The 25,073-nt window shown below is 42.4% G+C and overlaps 1 protein-coding gene across 1 annotated transcript in view; it reads right to left on the bottom strand.

The window, feature by feature from the left end:
• HS1BP3 (HCLS1 binding protein 3) overlaps positions 1-25,073 on the bottom strand; it is a 52,172-nt gene that overhangs the window by 25,793 nt on the left and 1,306 nt on the right. The window contains exons 2-4 of the mRNA XM_062618905.1: positions 20,936-21,101; positions 9,611-9,818; positions 7,811-8,030 (exon numbers count right to left, since the gene is read on the bottom strand). Coding sequence (XP_062474889.1) covers positions 7,811-8,030; positions 9,611-9,818; positions 20,936-21,101 — 594 coding nt within the window. The remainder of the gene's footprint in view (positions 1-7,810; positions 8,031-9,610; positions 9,819-20,935; positions 21,102-25,073) is intronic.

Here is a 25,073-nt window from a genome sequence, read left to right as displayed (position 1 = left end):
CAAGTTTTCTATATACAGAAAACTGTATGGTTTTATTGCTTTAATACATTGTAAACAATGAACCAGGTCCACTAAAATCCTGTCACATCTCTCTCAAAAGCAGACATACCTACTTGTACTTCAGCAAGCTGGTCAACTTCTAACTGGGTATTTACATCACTGCAATTTCCCCTGCGTTTCCAGTTGAATTGCGTGTTCTTCACTTAGTGTCTATGCTGCAATGGAGTGTTGTGCTAAGCTAATAAGCCCCTGCTGCATTTTAGCCTAGGTGTAGTTGTGTCTGTGTTTGTCCTGGGTTCAGCAGTAGCAGTCATTTTTCTCCTTCTTGGTAGCTGGTGCAGTGCTGTGTTTTGACTTTTGGCCTGGGAACAGAGCTGATAACACTGATGTTTTGGTCTGGCCAAGGACTTTGTGAGCCTCATGCTCTGCCAGGGAGGAGGGGAGGGCAGGAGGAAGCAGAGACAGGACACCTGACCCAAGCTAGCCAAAGAGGTATTCCATAACACAACACATCCATGCCCAGGAGGTAACTGAGAGTTACCCGGAACGGCTAGGAGTCTGTGGGGTTGGAGGAGGTATCGGTTGGTGCTAGGTCTGGTGAGGTGGGGTGAGTTATTGGTCGGGTGGTGCTGAGGTGTTATATTCTCTTCCCTTGTTATTTCCTTTATCATTATTATTATTGGTGGTAGCAGTAGTGATTTGTTATACCTTAGTTACTAAACTGTTCTTATCTCAACCCATGGGAGTTGCATTCTTTTCGATTCTCCTCTCCGTCCCTCCGGGAGCAGGGGAGGGTAAGAAGGGGGGGAGAGAGTGAACGAGCTGCCTGACTGGGTTTAAACCACGACAGTGTTCTGCTTGAAAACAGTGCTGGATGGCATACACAGCTGCAATACTACAGAGACTACAGAGTTATTTGCAATCCTTTGGGTTTAGGATGATGGTATAAACAAAAATTTACTATTTATAAAATCCATTAAAGTATATTCAGTGTTCTATTTATAAAGAAAATGAAGCACATTAAAATAATTACTTAAACTCCTTCCCAAAGGATCTCATGTTCCAGCTGTGTATGTACAGGAATCACTCATGACAGCCATGACAGAAACTCACCACTGAAGTTTAACTAAGGCACTTGCTTCAACATGCAACATAAAACCTGGGAAAATAATGACTGCATAATCTTATGGGACTAAAACTACAGCACTAGACCAGGAAATATGAATGCAGATAAGGACAATGCTGGCACAGGGAAGAACTCTCACAAGTTTTCCTTAGGTCAGGGAAGTGACTATTTCTAGAATAAAAGAAAACACAGAGCAGCCAACTTTGTAAGTTATGCACCCACTCTCTTCCAGATTTCTCCACCATCTGTGTGCCCTAGCTCTGATCCCAGGGTACAGTTTGTCCTGATTGCCAGAAGTGGATATAGCAGCAGGGCTTTTGCAATCACCTGTCAAATAGGGTCTTCCGAAGGACTGCCTATGGATGTAATAAATGCCAGCTGCAAGCCCAAGGGTACCAGCAAATCTCAGTTTTCCTTGCTCACATTCAGTTATCACTACCTCAGCAATGAAAAGAGGGCTGAGTCTTTTGCACAGCCAACTCGATTCTCCTGACTGGAAAGTACAGCTAGAAAAGGTTCTCAGTTCTACCACCTGGAACCATGCAGGCCTTGGTAAAGTTCTCCCATGGAAAACATAGTCTAAGATAATGTTTTTTCCACTCATAAGACACAACATATAGATGATTCTGTGAGATTCAACAGCTAAACATGGCTTCATTTTTCAGTGTTTTCTTGCAATCACCTTCCATCTGTGCGGGAACAGAAAGATTTGCAGTAAAGAAACTTGTGGGAAGCTCCGCTCCAGTGTGGATTGGAAGCAGAAGAGAAAAGAAAGCCCATTGCACAGGAAAACAACATTCACAAAGCACCTATGAACAAAAAAAGTTCAGGACAGACAAATCGGAGGGACTGAATTCCTGCAAGGACAGCATCCCTGACATCCTGCTGGACCCTCTAAAACACCTCCAAGGTGTTAAGGTTGCCTCTAAAAAAAGCTGAGATCAGACAATTTATCAAAATTAAGTGAGGCTTATCCTCTGACTGGATGGGTAATACAAACTTTTTGCTGCCTTTTCTTCCCTTGCCTCTCTTTGGTGGGGAAGAACACTCCACCACACTATGTCCTTGGTTTTCAGAAAAATTTCAACTGTCAGAAATGTTTCAGTAGAAGACCAGTGGGGCTGTTTACTGGGATTCTGCAAGTTGCCAATCTGACAGCAGCTGGATTGGAATGGTGGCAAGAACTTGTGCCACTTGGCAAAATGCATGGTCAAGCATGTCTTGCTACCTAAGCTTGTGACTCTACAACTGGCAGAAAATGAAGATCTGCCTGTTTAAATCTCTGATGGCTTCACAGCTGTGAGCACAGGTACACACACTGCTAGGAAAACAAAGCTTGCTCTTTTCTTGTTCATTGTTCTAACTATCTGAATTTCACTAAAGAAAAAATAACCCATCTCTTCTCTCTTCTTTAATGTTTTGATGTCTTCACTCTGTCTCAAGCTGATCTCTACTGCTGTGTATGAATCCTACTGGATTTAGAGGGGATGTCATGCACATACCTGGCTAGACCAAAAGGCAGTTGTGAATTTATGAGTGGCTGAGAAGTAGGATGCCTGAGGAGCAGCATCCTGAGGAGTAGCAGTACAAACCTGCCAACCAAGGAAACACAGAAGGCACAGCAGCTGAACACACATTTTGACAAGTCTGCTCCAGACCATCTGTCCAGTAGACAAGGAGCTGTGTCACGACACCACTTGAGCCAGCAAGCACACTGCCCTCACCTATTACAGCTCTGGTCACTCCATCAATAAAACCACTCAGAAAGATGATAAATGCAGGACTCCCCTGAAACCAATTTCTGCCTCTTTGTCAGCCATTCTCAGCAGCCCAAGGTTTCTGGCTGAGTAAGCAAGATCAAAAGTTGCCATTCATTTCTCCTGCAAAGACAAAAGACTCTTAGTCCATTTTAGGAAGGGAAGGAAGCACTGGTGTGAAGAGCTCAGTAGTCAGACTCTACCCTGGCTTCCATTAGGCGGCTGGGAGACACAGAGGTACAGGGGACAACCCAGGAACAACTGCTGGCTTGTGTGCCAACCTGCCTCCTCTTGCAGCCACGCTGAATCTGTGGAGCTCTGGCAAGGCCAGGCCTGGCTGCTCCTGCCAATCTGTTGCTCAAAGCCATGGCCCATTTCATCTGCAGCCAGAAAAGGCTCCTAGTCCTTTAATAATCTCCTTACTAGCAAACCCAGCAATGGCAAACCTCTGACAGCAGGCATGGCTGAGCTTGACCCCAGCAACAACTAGCTACAAGGCTTTTAAAGACTTCTGGCAGCAGGCCCCCTAAAGGTCAGCCCTCACCAGCGCCATCCCTTCCTAACTATTGTCAGGACTTAGCTGTATCTATGTTTAAACACAACAGATACAAAGGTTCCATCTACCCACGTGATTATTCCTCTGGAAAGGCACAGAGTTGGATGAGGAGAAGTCATGAGTGGAAATCCAGTGAAACAATAAGAAAGGCGGAGAAGGGAGACAGAAAAGCTCTTGCCTGGGGAATACCCACCTCTTGGCTCTGTGCTGTTTGACAGGAGAAACCTAGGGCTGAGGGCAGATATGTTGTCACTAAAAGACTCAGGAAGGCCAAGGAAAAAGGACAGAAGCGAGGGAACTGTGTGTGTGAAGAGGCTCCTGCAAGAGCTGCGGAGAGCTGATGAAGACAGGAAAGGAAAGCACAGGATAAGGTGAGCTCTCCCCAGCTGGTGAACACATATTACCTCAGAAATTAACTGCAGCTGAAGAAATCAAAGCACTGAAAGGGCTGCTGCATGCTTTAACCCCTAAAGCAATCATGCTCTTTGTGCAAAATTGGTGCTGCCTTGTTCAGAGGAGATGGTTCTGAGCCATTTTAATCAGCTGCTGTCTCAGCTTTATTGGAGTAAACTGAATACAAGTACTAAATTCAGTTGCTTTAACTGCAAAGTGAGAGGATAGAGATGCTAAAACTCTTAGCTTTAACTTATAAACAATAAAACTGCACAATCCATCCACAGAGGGAGGACAACAAAATCCAATTCAGTTACTATGGTGTGTTTTTTAGTTGTTTTAAGATTCAGTGCTAGAAATGCCTAATTTGATTCTGCTTAAATCAAGTAAAATATCCACAAATAGTTGTCTGAATTCTTTACAGAAAGCAAAACTGTAGGGAACTCTCAAGGCAGACTGGGAGCAAACACAGCATCAAGCAGAAAGCTAACCCCCATGGGCAGAGCAGCTCAAGCCCATAATACTTTGTTTAGTAATTCCTTCACACCCTGGGCCTGAGCACAGGAGCTAAGTTCAACAATTCAGCTCTTAAGCAGCTCCTGGTACTCCCCTGGCATGGGACAACCTGGCTTTTCCTAAACTATCCAAACCACAGCCCAGGAGGTAGCACAGGCCAGAAGCCATTTCCAGTGGGCATTCTAGATACAGCAAACTTAATTTGGAGAATACAGTGATACAGCCATAGCCAGATACTGCTCAGTCAACCTCAGACAATGTGCCCCAGCACAGCTGAGGGTGAATAGCTCCTCCATCTTGTTGCTGTCTTCCACGCCTTTCCCCTCAGAGGATTAGCCTCTTTTGGATCTAGTATTCTTGCTTCTTTCATTCCTGATGGCATTCCAGTTGGAGAAACCCCTGCAGTTGTGACTAGCCACACAGTACTATTTTGCAGTTTAGAAGTAAAATTCTCTAAAAGATATTAGTATTAAAAGATGGGGGGTGGGGTGGGGGGGAGGGATGGAGAGGGAGGAGGAAATAAAGGAGAAGGGGTTTTAAAAGCTCACAATTCAGATCAGAAATATGAATTATGGTTTTTGAGATGTCCCTGATTTCAACAAGGAAAAACACAGTCTTACTGCTGTTAAGAATCCCAGCTATGGCCCTGCTAATACATAAAGAAAGTTTTGGGGCATGAGAATCATACAGCAGAAAAATACAAAGTTCCTAGACCATCGTTTATACCCACAAAAGAGGAAGAGCAGAATTGGCAAGTGAGTTGCCCACCAGACATGAAACAGCAACTCAGACACAGCCTTGAATGGGAGAATCAGTGCAACTGGGATGTCTCCTCCAGGCAAAAGGAACCAGACCATTATGAGCTTCCACTGGATGATCACCAGAAATAAAAACAGAAAAAAAGGCCCTAGTTTATCCCTTATCCCCAAGGCCAGTATATTTAACTGGATATCTGATGCTTCAGCAGCACAACAGCAGTGCTACACCAAGCCCAAGTCACAGCTTTCTAGCCCAGAAGGAAAAGTTGTTACCAAATGAAGCGTGCTGACAACATATGGAGGCCTGTGCTACTGGAGCAGTTTCATCCTCATCCAGAAAGAAAAAAACCCTGTAGGATCATGCCAAATACATGATTCAGCTCAGGTCACAGCTCTGCTGCTCAAAGCATCCTGGTCACTGATACTGCTTGGAATCAATTGGCTTGTTTCAGTGCTGATTTTACAGCTTTTCAAAGGTTTTTCACAGAGGAAAGAATAGTGGATTTTTTTTTTTAACCTGAATTTACTGGGCATTAGGGAGCAGTTTACTAAATGTACTTATATAGTCTGCATCACCTCCTTTTTTATTCATTCCTATCCAAAAGTAACTTCAAGTATATTGGAAGACCTAAAGTTGTGAGGCCTGCAAGCTCCCTCTTTACAGCATGAAAGCACCAATCATTTCAATGGGCATAGAAAACACCCGGAAACAGGCACCTAAGAAATGCCCATCTGCTGACAGCTAAGCTCCTGACTTTGGCCTCTTACCTAAACACCTATTACTAGATGGCATAAAGCTGGGATGTGGTTCTTACGTCCAATCTGATTTCCACTGGTGTGAAGTGAAAATACCTTCCATGGAAGCAGGGTGAGTTATAGGAGTATAGAGAAAACATAAAATCAGATTCAGGATTCTTGTTTTTGCTTTCATGTTCCTGCCTCAACACTGTACATGTGAGACTTACAAAAATAATGTTAAACACACATGGAAATTTATTATTTTTTATAGATAGCCAACCACTGGTTTAGAGTGAAAAACATCTGACTGCATAACGTGTCATGCTGTAGTTTGGTCCCGGTAAAGACCATACTTCTTATATAAATGAAGTTACTCTGATTCCATAAGAATTCTGTTCTCTAAAGGAATGGAAATAATAAACTAAATGAGGATTAAATATCAGATCTTGCCATCCTTCAAAGCATCAAAAGACCAAAATAATCAAGACTTTCAAATGCTCTGTCAAACTGTGCAGAGCAGAAAAGCAAACTTTTTGCTTGTTTTGGAACCACAAATTCTTGACAGCTTCTAGTTGTTGTAAGTCAGAAAATACAACATCGCATATGCTAACCCAATAGATCATTTTCTTATCCAAAAAAATGACAGCTTCTTTTGTAAACTTACCAGCTAAGGACCATTTTGTGGGAAGTACTGCTTTATCTAACTTCTCACTGTAAATATTTAAATTTTTTATACTCTTCAACAAAAGAGTAATTTTGATGCTGAGTAACTAAGCATGTACTTTGTCAAAAGAATAACATTTGAAGTTTTCTGGTGATACATAAAGGATTAAATACTTCAACTAAAAAGGATGATATCTTGACATCAACGATCACATGATTTTAATAGCAGAAGCAAAGTCCAAATGGTGCTTCCAGTATTAATCATTGTAGTTGACCCGACCTAGTGTGGGAGACTTCAGCTTAGAGGCGAGAGTGAATGATCCCTTTGGAAATGATTCAAGGCAACTGGGAAACACCAAGAGACAGCTCTAGCTTGTTACTCCTCAGTTACTCCCTATTGTTATGAAGTAGCATTTTGAAAGCACTGAGTCAAAGAGAAAGAAATTCAAAGTGGCTGGTGACTGTGGGTGGCTGAAACAATTCAGTTGAGTCAATCAGTGCTTACTGAAGATCAAGAACTGTTAAGCCTTTTCTACTTGGACATCTAAAGCTTGAGACACCCTAAAAGGAGTCATCACTACTCACGATACCAGGCACTGAGGAGCTAAATTTGCTTCCAGGCTTCAGCAGTTAGAAATGGTTTTGGGAATTAAGTGAGAAATCCCATCTTGAAGAGAAGAAAATAACTGTGTGATAATTATTGCATAGGTAAGCAAACCCAGATACTAACATCAGCAAGCCTTGATTCAATTATTGTTTCTCAAGCTTTATTGCTTATGCCTTAGCAGCGTTTAGCATGTGACACTTTCACATAAGGGAAGAAAGAATGAAAAGCCTATTCGTGAACAGAACAACTGAAATGTTGGCTCTTTTGGTCTTTATGCTGCTGTAACTTTATCTCCTTGTAGACACAAGGAAGCTCAAAAGTAGTTCCAGACACTGTAAACACCAGTGTACTCCAGATCAGCACATCCAATGGACCGTGGTGGCTTTATGTTTTACGTTGGAACCCTGCAGTGTCCAGTAAAGTACCTACTATAGATGAGACCGTTATCAAGGTATTCACAATGTCCCTCTGTCACTTGGATTTCCTGAGGAATGCACTAAGAGACACTACAAAGTCTCTTCCCTCTACCAAGGCACCTCCTTCATGAACTGCAGAGGTCTCTCCTCCTCTATGAAATTCAGCTGAAAGTGGTCAACGTTATAAAATACCAGGATGAGGGGACAGTGACATAGAACAGCCTTATTTGTTTAGAAAACTAGGCTAAAAACTAAGTAACAAGGGCACTACCAGCCATACCTGATAATACCAAGAGGGTCTAAATCTTCCTCTTCTTCCTCCTCTTCCTCTTCTTTTTTCTCCCCTTTTTTGGCATTTTCCACTGACGAAAGCTGTGGGATTAAGCCAGGTGTCTTCTCCTCTTTGAAAAAATCCCATGCCTCATTTTCTTCGTCTTCTTTCCCCTTGTCATCAGGAATGTTTTTACCCTTGAAATCTATGGCACTACTAGATTTTGTTCCTGCAAAATACAGTAAGGAATGCAAAACTGAGTACACAGGATAACAATTGTATTTTATTTAATACTTTGCACCTGTTCCTGATGGTTTTGTTTGGGGAAGTGGAGGACACAATCAGCTTCTGTGGCATCCTTTCAACATTCCTGACTGTCCTTTCTATCCACTATGTGTTGTTATGTGTCTGATCTGTTTACTGACTTAAAGTGGTTAAGTAGAGAAAGACAGAGGAAATGAACTTTATCTGAGACATAGAAGTACATGTCTAATCTGCTTATTTATGTTCCGTCTGTAGTCAATAGAAATAACAGAATTTCCACATGGTGATTCATCCCATCCAAATAAAGTTGTCTGAAAAGGAGTTTTCCTCTGAAGTGCCTATTTATCTCCACTGGCTACAGAGAGGCCATAAATACTCTGTTTTGATGTAGGCAGCTAACTTTCACATAGCTAGTTGACATAAAGTCCACTTTTTGTTACTAATTTAATCCATTTAGGCTAAATTTAAAGCATTGTACATCACAAAAAAAGTTTCCACAGCAGCTCTTCAATTGACACTCAAAAATAAAGCCTGAAGTTCTGACTCCCTTCAGTATGCAAGATCCATCCACCTGGGCAAATTCTGCAAACTGAAACATGTAAACATGTGCTTCAACCAACTGTCCTCACCATACTTATTCTCCTGAGCTTTGCATGTAACAAGAGAACTATTGCTTGCTGTGGAGTCTCTAGATACTCAGGAAAGCAATTTAAAACAATCAGATTAGCTAAAAATAGGCTAGTGAAAACCATGATGGATAAAATTCATAGTTTGATCCTTTTGACTGTTAAAGTGACACAGCATGGGAGACTCATCTCACCCAGCTTTTCATGTCTGCATCTGCCAAATCACCCAGGGCATACTTCATCAACTAAATATGGGTATCTACACTAAGCAAGTGGTCTTATGCTCCCCTTACGGGAAAGAGAGTGCAGTGAACGTTAGGATGCTGCTTACCCTATCCCCATAGTCACCTGTGTTTTATCATGTTGAGTCTCTCTAAACACCCCTGAATATATTGACTATGTAGTCAGCATCTGTAAGGAAAGTACACAACTAGCTTGAGGGACTGCAGTGTATGTACTGAATTCCACGTCACTTGGTAGGGTGAGCCTTTATTCTAAGGCTGATTTTGATCTGCAACTGATCTGTCCACAGTATGAAGACAGTTGGAATAATTATCACTAAGGAAGACCCTGCACTGTCCCTTTAGGGTCCATCTCTCCACTGACAATATATAGTTATTTAGCCTCCTAAACTTAGGTGTTCTGAATCACAGCTTATGTATATACCTAAGGGAATCAGAGACAGTGGGACAGACACCTATAAAACAATTATTGTGGTATCAACACTTCTGAATGAAGCATGTGTCCACTGAGAGGAGGGGAAGATGCATGACTATGCAGCACTATAGATGCACAAGAGGGTATTTTCAGTGACAACGTTTATTCTGGCATTCTCTATTTTTTTACTACCTGCGTCAAGAACTTAATGATTTTATCAAGCACACTCATGGGAGAGGGGACACTCACACTTTTTAGTTACCTAAAAATTCCAGTAATTCAGGACTGGTTGCCAGATCCTTATCTTTTGAGATGAATTTCATGACATCATTGAACATCGCTCTTCGTTCACAGATGTCAGATTCTCCCACGAAGAGCACTTTTCTAGGCAAGAGTGGAAGAGAAGCCTGTGGGTATCGTGCTGCCAGTCTCTGGTAGAGCTCCTCTATCTCACTGTACTTCTTGGAAACCTGCAATGAAACATGATGCCTGGGTAAGTTTCTTTACAGGGAAGACGTAAGCAGCAAAGCAGTAGTTTAAGCACTGTGAAACATTCACTCTAGAAACTGAAGTGGTAAAACATGTATTACCAAGGAGCTTTACATACAGCCTAGTAAAAGCCTGTTATCTGCACAGTGAAACCAAGCACTGCTACTGGTCTTCTAATTCTACTATTAAAATCCACTCCCTAATGAAATTGAAATTCATTGCCAGATACCCAGTGTCCATTTGTCTGACTCATCAACTAATGAAATACTGGGAAGGTCACTGCTCCACTCTTCTCTGACAGCGAAACTCCTTGTCCATTAAAAATTAGGTATACAATGCCTATTCCTGAGAGACAGAGGGAAGAGAACCCCAGCCAGGTAGGTATGTGACGGAGAAAGCAGCCTGCACCTTTTGACCACTGAGCCAGAAGACCCATTTCTCAGCCTTGGTAGGCTTCAGTGCCCTTCTTACTGTTAAGGCCTAAAAAACCTGGCATGTTTGCTGCTGTGCAGAACACCTAATACGGAAACCAACGGGCAAAGACTTCAGCTGACCCATGACTATTCAGTTTATATATGAGAAAATAAAAAACAACAACTTGTCCACAGCCTAAAGGTTCTCATGCAGGGAGAAGATGCCAACAGTAAGTGGAGCCATTCCAGGACAGGAAGCCTGAGGAGAAGGCCGAAGATATTACCAGGAAAGCAATAATGATGGGAATGGTGGTTAGAAAAGGTGTGACTTCTACATAAATGCAGATTTTTAAGTTGCTACCATAAAAAATCAACATACAAAAAGCACACATAAACAAAACACTATCTCTAAGTGATGTTACAGGTAAAATGGAGGGTTACTGTCATGCTCTGTGAATGTTTTACTATACAGACTATATAGATCATCATGGCCCTCCATGGCCCCATAATCTATGTATGTGTTTCCATGAATACAGAGTTAGATTAAAAAAACACATTAATGGAATCACAGAATGGTTTGGATTGGAAGGGACCTTAAAGATCATCTAGTTCCTATCCACAATCCAAAAAATTAGTGCTAGTGGAGTGCATATGGCACAGATCCTCTACTAGGGTCCAGTTCTTATCCTCCCCTGTAACACATGTTGGTAAACTCTAATGAATCCTAATTAATAGTGTAACATAAAACAGAGAGAGACTCAAGCACTACATCCTGGGACATAAGAAGGCAGAGTTCTTCCACCAACACAGTGATAAAAGAAAGGCAACCCAACAAAAAGCACAGAAGGCGAAGGGAAACAAGTTACAAATTAACCCAGAATCCATAAACTACACCTATACTAGCAAACTAAACAGTATCAGGCATACTCCCAGGCACTGTAACCTGAGACTGTCTGTTGAGCCTTATAGTGTCTCCTGGAATCTGACAATGTCCAGTACAGCTGTGACTCTGGGCAGCTGGCACTCCCACAGATATTTTTTCAACACAAGGTTTAGCCTGGTGCAGAGACCACACAGTATCCATTTTGGGTACCAATGCCTACTGCTGACAGTAAAAAAGTTTCCTATTACAGAGGCAGCCAGACTGTGCTAGCTGTCCCCCAGGCTAGAGAACAGGTCCTGACATTAACAGACACATCCAATTTACTAAATTAGACATAGGCATAAAGAGCAATAACCACCTTAGCTTTCATGCTTTCCTGCCTTGCACAGTAATTATCAACCAAGCTGGCTGATTTGAAAACTGTTTGCATTTTGGCTGTACAATCTTTGCTATAGGTTCAGTACCCAGTCATAAGAGGCAGGCAGCTACTTAAGAAAGACCTGAAGCCCAAAACCAAACATGAGTTAACAAAAGAGTGAAAATCAAGAATTTAGACTTGTTTCCTTAAAGTAATACAGGTAAGTGTGAGTGAGCAACATTGTGCTCTGCATGCGGGATCTGACATGCAATGCAACAGCCAAGCACTAAAGTGATGTCCCCAGAGTAAAACAATCCTCTCTTTGAAAGATACCCCCAAAATAGAGAGGAAAGCAATTCTGGAATTTCTGAACTGCTGTAAATTTCTAATTTGCTATGTCCCAGTATCACTCTGAACAAGGTATGATACCAGCACCTTTCCCAAAATACCATGTAAGCACAAATATAAAGGCAATAGGCAATTCATTGGTACTTCCCCCCTGCCCCCAAGAATAAAGAACATTACCCTCCACCCAGAAAAAAAAAAAAATCAAGTCTGATTTGTGAAAAATGTTTAACATCTAATTAATTTCAATAATAAATAACATATTAATGTCTGAAAGCAGTCAATCAACAAGCTTATGCCACAACAGCTTTAAAATACTCAAAACCTAACACTGTACTGAAACATACAAATGTATTTCTTCCTACTTAAGTTTCATTCCTCCCCTATCAAACTCTGTAAATTATTCATAAATCCCAATTTATGTTTAACTACACCACTGAAGCTAAAATAAATGCACACCCTTGCATCCTATTGCTAATTGAGCCTTTGTGAAGCTGTGTGGCTTTGAATAACCATAACACGTGACACAGCATACAAAGGATGATAGTATATCCAAAGCATACTAATCTGCTACGCCTGCACCACACCGTGCAAGCTCATATCCAGCAGTGTGGGGATGCCCTCTGCTGGGATAACCTACCACACTGGCAAGGTGTTAAACCTCCAGCCTAAACCATTCCCCATCAATGCCGATGCTGGCCCCTGCTAGCCCCTGCCAGCTGAAGGCTCTCCAACGGCTATCCATCTGCTTCTACATCTTCACTCAACATTACTGCCAGCTTTACCTTGGTTTGGGTTCTGGAAATGCAGCGGTGAGACTGGTTAAATCCAACAACCTCAGACCGATGCATTTAGAATCACAGAGTGGTTTGGGTTGGAAGGGACCTTTAAAGATCAAACCCCCCCTTCCACTAGACCAGGGTTCTCAAAGCCCCATCCAGCCTGGCTTTGAACACTGCCAGGCATGGGGCAGCCACAGCTTCTCGGGGCAACCTGTGCCAGTGTCTCATCACCCTCATCATAAGAAATTTCTTCCTTACGTCTAATCTATATGCATGCTCTTTCAGTTTAAAACTGTTGCCCCTTGTCCTGTCACTACTGGGCTGGTAAAAACTCTCCATATTTCTTATAAGCCCCTTTTATGTATCAAAAAGCCACAATAAGGTTTCCCCAGTGCCTTCTCTTCTCCAGGCTGAACAAGCCCAACTTTCTCAGCCTGTATTCACAGAAGAGATGCTCCAGCCCTTATGACCATTTTCGCATCGCTTCTCTGAACGCACTGCAACAGGTCCGTGCCTTTCTTGTACTGGGGACCAAGGAGCCAGATGCAGCAACAGTGGCAACAGAGGGGCCTTACAACGTGCTGGCCAGGTCTCACAGAATGCATTTTCTCAAGTCGAGTCCCATGCATCACACAGAGCATTCTCACACCCTTCCAGTCAGGAAGCACCACTCTGCCATGACAATTTTGGACCTTTTCCATTTGATGTCCTCTAACAATTTTCCAGGAGAAAGGCATATCAGCATGTAACAAAATTAAATCCTGCTTTTCCTAGTTACCACGCACAACCCTTTAAAAATGGCTGATGGAACCTATGGCTCAAAATGTCAGGATAAAAAAGGAAATGCTGCTCTAAACCCCATTTTATCAATCCTATAAAATTCCATTTGATTAATATTCAAATATTTTTCTTCTGCTGTCTGTAATTCCTCTAGGTCCTGACCCTGTAATAATCTTCTCCCCCTCCATGTCTCTAACTGAATTCTGTGAGTACTGTGGACCTAAACCCCCACCACCTGTAAGTCAGCCTGAGTGCACTTCAAGGAGTTCTGTCAAGTCACAATATCAAAGGCTCAACCTACTTCACTTCAGAAGAGTTAATCATGCAAATATAGCAAAGCATGTGCATATTTCCCAGGTCAAGACTCTGTTTGCCTGTAACAGTTAACATCCAACACAGAACTCAAAGAGAGACAGGGATGGGTTGAGTAGTTTTTGCACTGGGAACAAGTAAGTTGGATATGATCAAATATAGCTAGAAGGTTAAGAAAACCATGGTGAAGTTCAAAGTGAAAGCCTGAAATTTGCTGCTAATCCCTCAAATCTCATGCATGTGCTTTTCACCTTTCTTCACAAGAACCTCATGCATTAAAGTACACACACCAGAATGCCTGCAGGATACGAGCTGGGACTCTCAGTTTTGTATAACAGAATTTGATTCCACTCAGTATTAATGGAATTTAATTCCTTCTTTCCCTTTAATGCTCATTTTAATGCCCCATTTCTAACCTCCAACTTGTCTTGATATGCTTTATATCTACTGAAAGGATTTCAGTGAGGTGGAGATCTCAGAGCTAACTCAAGCCCGTTGGCCACACACTGCATGATAGTGAAGAGCACTCTTGGTTTTATAGTATCTCATGTTAAACTACTGTGACTTTCTTTTTACAAAGCCCAATTCTTCACACTGTCAGAAAATGGAGATACAGTAGCACTGCCCTTTAAAACAACCATTAGCTTTGGAGACAGGAATCAAAAGCATCCCTTCTCACAGACAGCAGAAACCAAGCTTTCACTTGGACACTCCCAATTCAAGCCATATTATAATTAATGTTGCTTGGTGACCTCATGGGTATGCATTATGATAGATTTTAATTACATGGCCACATGCTGCTCTCCCCATCTGTTTTGCCCAGCAGAAGAGCAAGCACTCTAATGTTTCTTTTTAATCAACATGAATTCTTAACAGCTCCTGAACCTATAGCTACACTAAGCAGCGATTTCCCCCACACACACATATCACAGAGGTTATAACGTGAAAAAATCTATCTTCACAACACACCTGTATGATCAGAAAATAGCAACTCCAACATGCAGATTCTGAGGCCTACAGAAAGAAGGCCAACATATGCAAACAGGCAATGACAGATGAATACACACCCACATATTTATGCTCCCTCAGTTTATGAGAGGAAGATAGTTCTATATAGTAAAATCCTCCCAAAAATGTGCTGTGCCTGTCAAGCACCAGTAGTTATTTGTTCAGCTTTGAAAAAAGAAAGAACTCAACTAATGTAAAAAAAAGAAGCAATTAAACTGGGAGCAGATAGAAAGAGAAGGCACTATAGGCTGGGTGGATTTTTAATAAGGCTTGGAAGAGAGAAGTTAAATGATAAAAGAGGTAAGCTGTGGCTTGAAGAAATGAATTCAAGAAAAACAAAACCCTTTCTTCTTCTCCCAGAAAATGGCAGATCTACAGGCAATAATTAACTATCACCTTTGCAGCAATACTTCTGATGCACTACTGAAGATAAAATCAGTTTCACTCTTTCAACAGGACAAGAGTATTCTGACCTTTGAAAGAAATGCAACTGACATTTTCTTCAGTTACCAAATAGAACCTCAAGGTTAAGCAGTTCTACAACCCATTTGCCCTGTTCTACAGATGTTTTTTTTTTTTATTAAAAAAAATCCCTCCAGTTTATAAGGATTTAGATCTGAAAGTCATCACAGAAGTGAATTCTTCTGTTACTGTTTCACAAACGTTTCAATTAGAAACGCTATGATACTGATAGCCCCATTAAGGCTGGGGAACAGGGAACTCTGGATTGTTTAGACCCACAGCAACTTCACAGGTCAGATCTGATGTTCACCTGGTTTTGGTCACAGGCCCTTAACATATCTCAATCCACATGATCTAAATCGCAGCCCAGAGATCATAGCTCGTTTAGAGGACGTGCCTGTCTTGCACACCGTCTTTTCCCAGGGAATACAGAGAAGCTATTTGAGCAATAAATGCTGCTCACAGCCTAATGCACTGAAAGCCAGGCTCGTTGCTGCCACCTAGGGAATGACAATATAGAACGCAGTCACTTCAACTGGAAAGAGGTGGAAGAACAGCTAGACCATTTAGATTGTGTTTCAGACACAAAAAGAGGGGAAGAAGAAGGAAGAAAGCCAAAGGGTCATAAAACACAGACCTGGCTCCTGAAGTAGCCAAAATCGGATTAACGTCTCCAGAGACAATGAGAATCCTACCATGCCTATCCATCTTCTCTCACCTACCTGTCATCTCAGCACTGTGACACTGGATCCTGCCAACTTCTCAAATCTGATCATTTCAAACACAGAAAAACAGGAATTAAAAAAAAAAAAAGCTCCCTCTCCCATCCCTCTCCTGTACTTGGCAAGGCAGAATCAGCAAACAGTTGTTTCTGTTTCCTTTTTCAGATGTCTCATCCCACTCCGCCTTGCGATACAGATTTGATGTGTTAGGTTTGCTGCTCAATATAACTCTGCTATAATTCTTCTCTGCTATTCCCCAGCCATCTGGTTCTCTTACAAGTCACCTTCAAACTCTCTAGGGAAATGCAGTGTTTCCTGTTTGTGCTGTTACAACATCCAGCAGAACAGAGCACTAGACAAGACACTACAGGTGCAACCCACCTCACCTGGCAGCCACAGGTCTGGGACTTGCCTCCAGGGTAAGACAACTGTATATATGGAGGAGGTGTCTCAACTCTCATGACAGCCAGATACAGTCACTACATTTTGCCAAGATGTGACTGAAACTCAACACACCTGAACATAGGCAGCTACTGGTACTTTGGATGGCATACTTACTTCACCTCACTCTGTTCCAAGGCAGTGACAATACCTTTATGTCCTCTTATCACATCTGCCAGCCCTTTGCAGGCACTTAGAGCAATTTAGGGTTTCTCAAATGGAAACAGCTGTATATGTTATGGAAAGTGGATTCCCCCACACCGTAGATGCTCAGCTACATCTTCTCAATAATACTGCACTTTCTGAGATGGGTGCTTAGAAATCCACAGCAAATAGAGACCTAATCATAAGGAACAGATTGTTCTGCCTTCAGTCAGGCATCTCGTGCCACCTGAGATGCTTTGGGGTATCCAAACGGCTTGTGTGGGGCAGGCAAATATGACACAGGACCTATGGATGGCAGACCCACAACCTTCTGAAGGCTAGGTGGAAAATCCCAGGGAACCTCCAGTGATATAAACAGTGAGTTGTGTGCAACTCAACTGAGCCTTAAGCATTTTAGGCTGGAGTTGAAGCCCCCAGGACCATCTGTCTACAATGCAGAATGCTTTCCCTTTGCAGTCAGAGAGACATTTCCAGAGGATAGTCACCTCATTCCCCATCTCCCCACTGACCATAAAAGCATGGACAAACCCAGATTAAAATACACAACTTAAGAGAGATAAATCAGGACAGGTGAATCTCTCTGTTCCTTCCAGTAACACACAGAGAAGATTCATGGGAATGAATCGATGCAAAGCATCCATCCTCCCACCTCCCAGCTCATGGCTTTAAATTACTCTCACACACCAAACTAGATGATGTATCAGACTTAGTCAGCTGAAAAAGAAATGTATCTGAGGAGCTGATGTTCCAGTCAAACTACACCACTTTTCTTCATGAAGAATGAAATATCAGGAGGGCTGACCAAAGGAGAAATCAGAAAGGTTCATTGCACTTGAGAAGAGCAACTAAGTGCTGAAAATCCTCCTAGAGAGAGCAGATATGGGAAAGAACAATCATAACATGAAGGGGGCCACAGTAGGAAGTTTGTTTCTCTTCTTTATGAACAAATTGTTTTTCTCTACTTTTTCTTAAGTGGAGCAAAATGTTAGATGACAATAGCCAAGTTTAACACCACAGGTTTAGTCAGGTTCTTTCTTGAACAGAGCTGCATGGAAGTATCGTGTAATATAAACAGGCATTGCTGCCAAAAACAAGTGATTCCACATCCCCTTCTCTTACCTGCCCATGTCTGGCCCTTCCCCTGTACTAAAACAAACCTCAGAGGGGCTCTGCAACTCACATGCTTGAGAAACAGATGTAAATTAGTAGCAAATTACAAACCCCCTGTCCTGGGTTCAGCAGTAGCAGTCATTTTTCCCCTTCTTGGTAGCTGGTGCAGTGCAGTGTTTTGACTTTCAGCTTGGGAACAGAGCTGATAGTGATGTTTAGGTTTGGCCAAGGACTTTGTGAGCCTCATGCTCTGCCAGGGAGGAGGGGAAGCCAGGAGGAAGCAGAGACAGGACACCTGACCCAAACTGACCAAAGAGGTATTCCATACCACAGCACGTCATGCCCAGGATGTAACTGGGAGTTAGCCAGAAGGGCTGGGAGACTGCGGGGTTGGAGGAGGTATCGGTCGGAGCTTGGTCGGGCTGGGGGGGGCGAGTTATCGGTCGGCTGGTGGTGAGATGATGTATTCTCTTCCCTTGTTATTTCCTTTATCATTATTATCATTGGTGGTAGCAGTAGTGATCTGTGTTATACCTTAGTTACTAAACTGTTCTTATCTCAACCCGTGGGAGTTGCATTCTTTTCGATTCTCCTCTCCGTCCCTCCGAGAGCAGGGGGAGGGCAAGAAAGGGGGGGAAGTGAGCGAACGAATTACCTGACTGGGTTTAAACCACGACACCCCCAAATATCCATTTTTAGCAAGGACCAGCTCCTCAGCTGATGTTACAGAATAGCCACATGACCCTGGCACAGAGGAAACACTGCAGGAGTGAGGACAAGCAGACAAGGAGGAAGAACAGAACAGACTATTATGCCAGGACTGCTGCTTTTACCATAATGTTACATAGAGTATAAGGAGTGCAACCCATGCATGAGATCACCTTGGCATGCACCTCCTCACAACATTGACAGATACGGATTTATTTGCAAATCAGACTGTGTAAATATCCATGTATGAGCTATCTCCTACAGAGTGTAAGTTACACTAGGGCTAATAGTCTACCAGGCAACCACACACATCACTTTGACATTACATTTATCCCCAAAACATCCAAAAAGAGCAGATGTTCACAGCATGAAACAGGGTTCACCGCCTTAAGAGTTCCTTTGTAGTCAAGGGACAGAGAAACACATTTTCTTGGGAAGGGTTCAGCAATTAAAGCAGATCAAATGAAATGTGCCCTAAATAAGCCACTGTCCATAATATTTGAAAAATCATGGCAGTCAGGTGAAGTTCCCGACAACTGGAAAAAGGGAAATATAACCCCCATTTTCAAGAAGGGGAAAATGGATGACCCAGGGAATTACAGACCAGTCAGTTTCACCTTTGTGCCTGGCAAAATCCTGGAGCAGATTCTCCTGAAAGGCATGCTAAGGCACATGAAAATCAGCAAGGTGCTTGGTGACAGCCAGCATGGCTTCACTACGGGGAAATCCTGCCTGACCAATTTGGTGGCCTTCTATGATGGGGCTACAGAACTGATGGACAGGGGTAGAGCAGTTGATATCATCTACCTGCACTTGTGTAAAGCATTCGACACTGTCTCGCATGACATCCTTGTCTCTAAATTGGAGAGACATAAGTTTTATAGATGGACCACTCAATGGATAAAGAACTGGATGGATGGCTGCACACAAACAGCTGTGGTCAATGGCTCAATGTCCAGCTGCAGACCAGTAACGAGTGGTGTCCCTTCAGGGGTCGGTGTTGGGACCGGTCTTGTTTAACATCTTTGTCACTGACATGGACAGTGGGATTGAGTGCACCCTCAGCAAGTTTGCCGATGACACCAAGCTGTGTGGTTCAGTTGATACGCTGGAGGGAAGGAATGCCATCCAGAGGGACCCTGACACGCTTGAGAGGTGGGCTGATGCCAACCTCATGAAGTTTAACCGTGCCAAGTGCAAGGTCCTACACCTGGGTCAGAGCAACCGCAGGCACAGCTACAGGTTGGGCAGAGAAGAGATTCAGAGCAGCCCTGTGGAGAAGGACTTGGGGGTGTTGGTCAATCAGAAACTTAACATGAGCCAGCAGTGTGCATGCGCAGCCCAGAAAGCCAACCGTATCCTGGGCTGCATCAAAAGGAGCGTGACCAGCAGGTCGAAAGAGGTGATCCTGCCCCTCTACTCTGCTCTTGTGAGACCTCACCTGGAGTATTGTGTGCAGTTCTGGTGTCCTCAACATAAAAAGGTCATGGAACTGTTGTAACATGTCCAAAGGAGGGCCATGAGGATGATCAGGGGACTGGAGCACCTCCCCTATGAAGACAGGCTGAGAAAGTTGGGGCTGTTCAGCCTGGAGAAGAGAAGGCTGTGTGGAGACCTCATAGTATCCTTCCAGTATCTGAAAGGGGGCCTATAGGGATGCTGGGGAGGGACTCTTCATTAGGGACTGCAGTGATAGGACAAGGGGTAACAGGTTAAAACTTAAACAGAGGAAGTTTAGATTGGATATAAGGAAGAAGTTCTTTACTGTAAGGGTGGTGAGGCACTGGAATGGGTTGCCCAAGGAAGTCGTGAATGCTCCATCCCTGGCGGTGTTCAAGGCCAGGATGGACAGAGCCTTGGGTGACATGGTTCAGTGGAAGGTGTCCCTGCCCATGGCAGGGGGGTGGAACTAGATGATCTTAAGGTCCTTTCCAACCCTAACTATTCCATAATTCTAAATGCACCTTTTTCCCATTGACTCAATATATAGTCCCAGGTAAGACAGCATAAGTGGACATGCACATGGTATAGATGACTTAAAACAGGTGAAATGAATCTCATGTGCTATGATTTCGAAACTTTGCAGGCATCGTGGAAAATACAATCCAACTCAGTAATGTTTCATACAGTCACTATCTGATAAAACTCTCTTAGTAAGGATTTTAAAAACCATGTCAAGGCTAACAGATCAAGGCTAACCTACTGTAAGGTTAATTACTCTTATTGTCCCACATGGTTCTCTCTCCACTCAAGTAAATTCTTAAGTAAATTATTATTTATTTCATGTTTATGCACCAAGTCCTATTGCTGATATATATATATCAATTAATTTTGTAGCGGGACTTATAAAATGTTAATTGGTTTCTATTTGTTGACCCATAATGCAAAATGCTTTAAAGGCAACAACAGTCATTGTTGCTTCAAGCTCCTGGAATAAAGAGTTCAATTAATATAATACTGCTATTGCAGTAATGGTACAGACTGCGTTGTCCTATCAAGGACCTTTATCTAGGGAGGCTGTGATGACAAAGTATCTGCTAAATCAGGACCAAAATAATCAAAGCTGATTAAGAAAGTGATCACTGACACAGCACTGATTAAACATTTACCATAAACTGAACTACATCTTCAGGCTTGTGCTTTGCCGATTTGAAGGCAGACAGTCGGGTAACAACGACAATGTGATACTCTACGTGGCCAGACATCATCTTCCCACGGATTTCCTGGTATTCTGGCACTGACAAATCCAGCCCCGTGTGTGTATTCTGAATTTGCCTAGGGAAGAAAATAAAAGCAGAGCTCAGGCATTGGCACAAAGACTCCCTCAGGATCTAGTTCAAAGCTCAAGAAAGTTAGTGGAAAGCCTCCCATTTCAACAAACACCTATCAGGACTGAGCAAGTTAAAGTAATACATGATCTCTTGAAGCTGCCTTCTCATTTTGACTGTCTGATGGACAGTGGTTGTTGCTAACAAGCAGAAAGGGCATGCTAGCTAAAGTACCTCAGGTTTCCCACAGAAAATCCCACTGGAAACAAAAACACCTGTCCTTTCATAAGCAGCTAAAGTAGACAAATGATCACAACGTTAACTTCTGAGAGCTGTCAACAGTCAGAATCATCAATGCTCCTCTTGGAGGAATATGCAGCAAGGGAGCTGCTGCTGCAGTTTATTCAACACACTTTCTTCTCCTGTCAGCTTCAGATCCACAGGACCGTGGCATCGTCTTCCCCCTGGATTCGCACCCAAGGAATCATTTATGACATTTTTGCAACAGGAATGCCAGGATCATATTATAGTGCTCACACATCAAGAGTAAGACTGAGCAGCTGCTATTAGGGCACAAGAGAACAGTATATTTAATGACATAAACAGCTGTTTCAATAGGCTGGAAGCCAAAACTGGTCAGTGGTCCTTTCCCCAAAGTTACTTTGATGCCAAGCACATTCACTGTTGCTGTTATCAAGCACTCCGCCATAATCAAAAAGAAGTTTATCACCCAGAGCATTGAAAACACTGTCCTGGGTTCAACAGTGGCAGTCATTTTTCTCCTTCATAGTAGCTGGTGCAGTGCTGTGTTTTTCACTTTCAGCCTGGGAACAGCACTGATAACACTGATGTTTTTAGTTGGTGCTCAGTAATGTTTAGTCTGACCAAGGACTTTCTAAGTCTCATGCTCTGCCAGGGAGGAGGGGAAGCCGGGAGGAAGCAGAGACAGGACACCTGACCCAAACTAACCAAAGAGGTATTCCATACCACAGCACGTCATGCCCACTATATAAACTGGGGGCAGTTACCCAGAAGGATTAGATCACTGCTCGGTCAGGCTGGGTATCGGTCGGCGGGTGGTGAGCGGTTGTATTCTCTTGTTATTTCCCTTATCATTATTATTATTGGTGGTAGCAGCAGTGGTTTGTGTTATACCTTAGTTACTGGACTGCTCTTATCTCAACCCGTGGGAGTTACATTCTTTCAATTCTCCACCCCATCCCTCCAGGAGTGGGGGTGGGGGAAGAAGGAGGGGAGTGAGCGAGCAAGAGGGCTGTGTGGTACTGAGCTTAAACCACGAAAAACACTGAACACATCTCCAATTGCATCCTTCCTATATGTGAGTGAACATTTTTTAAAAGCATTTTAAAAGCATGACTGTTAAAAAAAAAATAAATCTTTTCATTAAATGTTTTTTCTGCTTTTTATTTTTAACCTTAGCTGTATTGGGAATGTCAAATCCCATCTTCCCTGGACTTCGTATGGATTGCAGAGGTGTCATGTGGAATTCTTGCCTCTGCCTTTACGAAGTTTAAATTCATTAGCACAGATGCCCTTTCACCTAAAGATACATGAGGCATATGTGCTTAAAATACACTTTAAAGAGGTTTAAACAATCTGGTTTCAAAGAAAGTTTCAAAAGACTCTTCTCCTCATGTCAAAACTTGACCAGTTCTTTTGAAACTTGAGTTTTCCCAAGAAGTTAACCTCTGAATCTCCCATGCAAAACTGAATAAAAAGCTTTTTAAAGAGAGTATCTTGAGAGTTCTCTATAGATCAGAGAGCAGCAAACAAGGGCACAGACCAAATTTTGTACCCAATCCTCTTTGCAAGCCATGTTTAATACATTCGGGCTTTAACAATAGCTGTACCATCGCCAGGATTTTATACTAGGTATCTAAACACGATCCTATTTGCTCTGATTCCATTTTTTTTCTGCCAGTCAAAGACATGACTTTACAGTACCAGTCAAAATTTTGTTCTCAGGTACACACTGCTGGGCTCTAAGCACAGAGTCAATGGTGTTTATGTATAAATACAGAGGTGTCTGGCTTTCACACAGCAGTCTGTCGAACCCATAAGTAACAGTCATTATCTGGAGTGTTGTCTCCTTCAGTGGCATCCAAAATGAAGACTCGAAGGACATCTGCCAGTAAAATAGCTGGATCTGTGGTTTTTTGAATATACCTGCAACAAAAGGAATGCTCTTCAGTAGTCACTCAGAAATTGTGACAGCAGCTATGACTGCAGCAAAATGGTCTACTGGATGGTACTCAGAAGCGACTTACTTCTGCTAACACAGCCAGTGACAGATTAGGCTGCTTTTTACCTTTGATGGAAATAAAAGAAAAAAACACCAGTAAACCATCCTTCCTGAGTGGCCTTACTTAGGTTAAAATGCCAACCATGTACAGATGTTCTGAGATGACATGACTTCACTGTAAGAGCTGCTACATCAAAGAGTCTAAAAATGTCATAAAGTTAATGAGCCCCTTCTCTACACCCAGGGTTTTTCTTTTAAACTTAAAAGTCAGAGCTAAAATGACCGTAAAGGAAAGCAGTTAGAGGGAGGGGAAACAGCTATATTTTTGTTTGTTTGCTTCAGGCCTGTAATCACTCTCATTATCATCTCTTCCAGGAAACCCACCCCTATTATTTCTTCCACAACAACAGGATTGTATGGTTTTTAAACATAAAAATAATTTTTAATTAACAGAAAGCAGGGAGGCTGAGACAGATACAGTGTAATACCAAAACGCACACTAGTTCCTGTAAGGTCTTAGTTTCAAAATAAGCAGTCCCAGTGTCTTAATTCATTTGATACTGTTATTGTTATTCAAATGAAAGCACCATCTACAAATTCCAAGAAAATATTGTTTTCCTGCATTTTTCACATCAAACACAACTATTTTTACACTAGTAGCTTTACAGAAGAAGCAAAAGGAGTAAGTTGATTGTTTAAACTGGACACATAGGTTTACTGCTTCTGTTCCATATTTAAATCTAGCTTGTGTAACTCTTAGCTTTTGACTACAATACAGGCAGCTCAGGGAAGACTTGGGCATGTGATTAACTTTCCACTTCAACTGACTACAAGGAGACCATTCATACCAGTAACCCTGTGCTAGCACAATCAGATCATGCAGGATTGGCATGGAACAGAGGAAGCAGGAACTATATAAAGGTCAGATGAACAGTGTGCACATGCACAGTTCATGGAAGAGCCACAGTTTTTCATTCCTGTCTTTTGATTTGCATATAACATACAGGCTTTATACTTTAATCTGCTTTCTGTGCTGAAAGGCCAGGATGAGTGAGGGGGGAAAAGTAGCCATTGTAAGGAAGAAAGCAAAGTAAGAGATGTAAGTGCTGTGAGCAGAGAAAAACTTTATTCCAGTGTCCGTGTGGCCAGGAGAGCAGACTCTGCACTTTCTGCCTCAATAAACTTAGCCCTATCAGCAGCACCCAGCTCCAGCAACCTGTGCCCAAAGGGGAACAAACCGTGACAACCCAGGCCATAATAAAAGGAGAAAAAACTTGTACAGCCATCTTACTCATTAAGTGAATACAAAGTATCAGATACAAATTAGCTAGCAAACATTTTAATTTCTTGTATATCCTAACTGCAAGTATGCAGATTATTTAAATTTCCATAGCAACAAGGAATCCTATTCCCAGAATCAGTACCTACAAAGTGAAAAGGTCACAATTACACAGCTATCTTATCTCACAAGTTAGAAAACTCACTTGCTAAAGCCTTAATCCCACATATATCTATCCACTTTTATCACTGAAAGCATTCCAGTATCAGTGGGACAATTTGGAAGTGGTAAAGTCTATTGACTGAAAAATAAATCCTGGCATTCAGATTTCCATGTCCAAGGCTAAAATTAATATAAAGTCAGTCATACAAAACATGCATGTGAGTTAAGTCAGATACTTTTGAAGGTTCAAGGCCACTGCTCCAAAGTCAGGTCCT

The sequence above is a fragment of the Pezoporus occidentalis genome, unplaced genomic scaffold, assembly GCF_034315485.1.
Source record: "Pezoporus occidentalis ecotype Australia unplaced genomic scaffold, CSIRO_AGI_Poc_V1 ctg206, whole genome shotgun sequence".
In the NCBI taxonomy this organism is placed as follows: Eukaryota; Metazoa; Chordata; class Aves; order Psittaciformes; family Psittacidae; genus Pezoporus; species Pezoporus occidentalis.
This window is presented reverse-complemented; position numbering and strand designations above follow the sequence as displayed.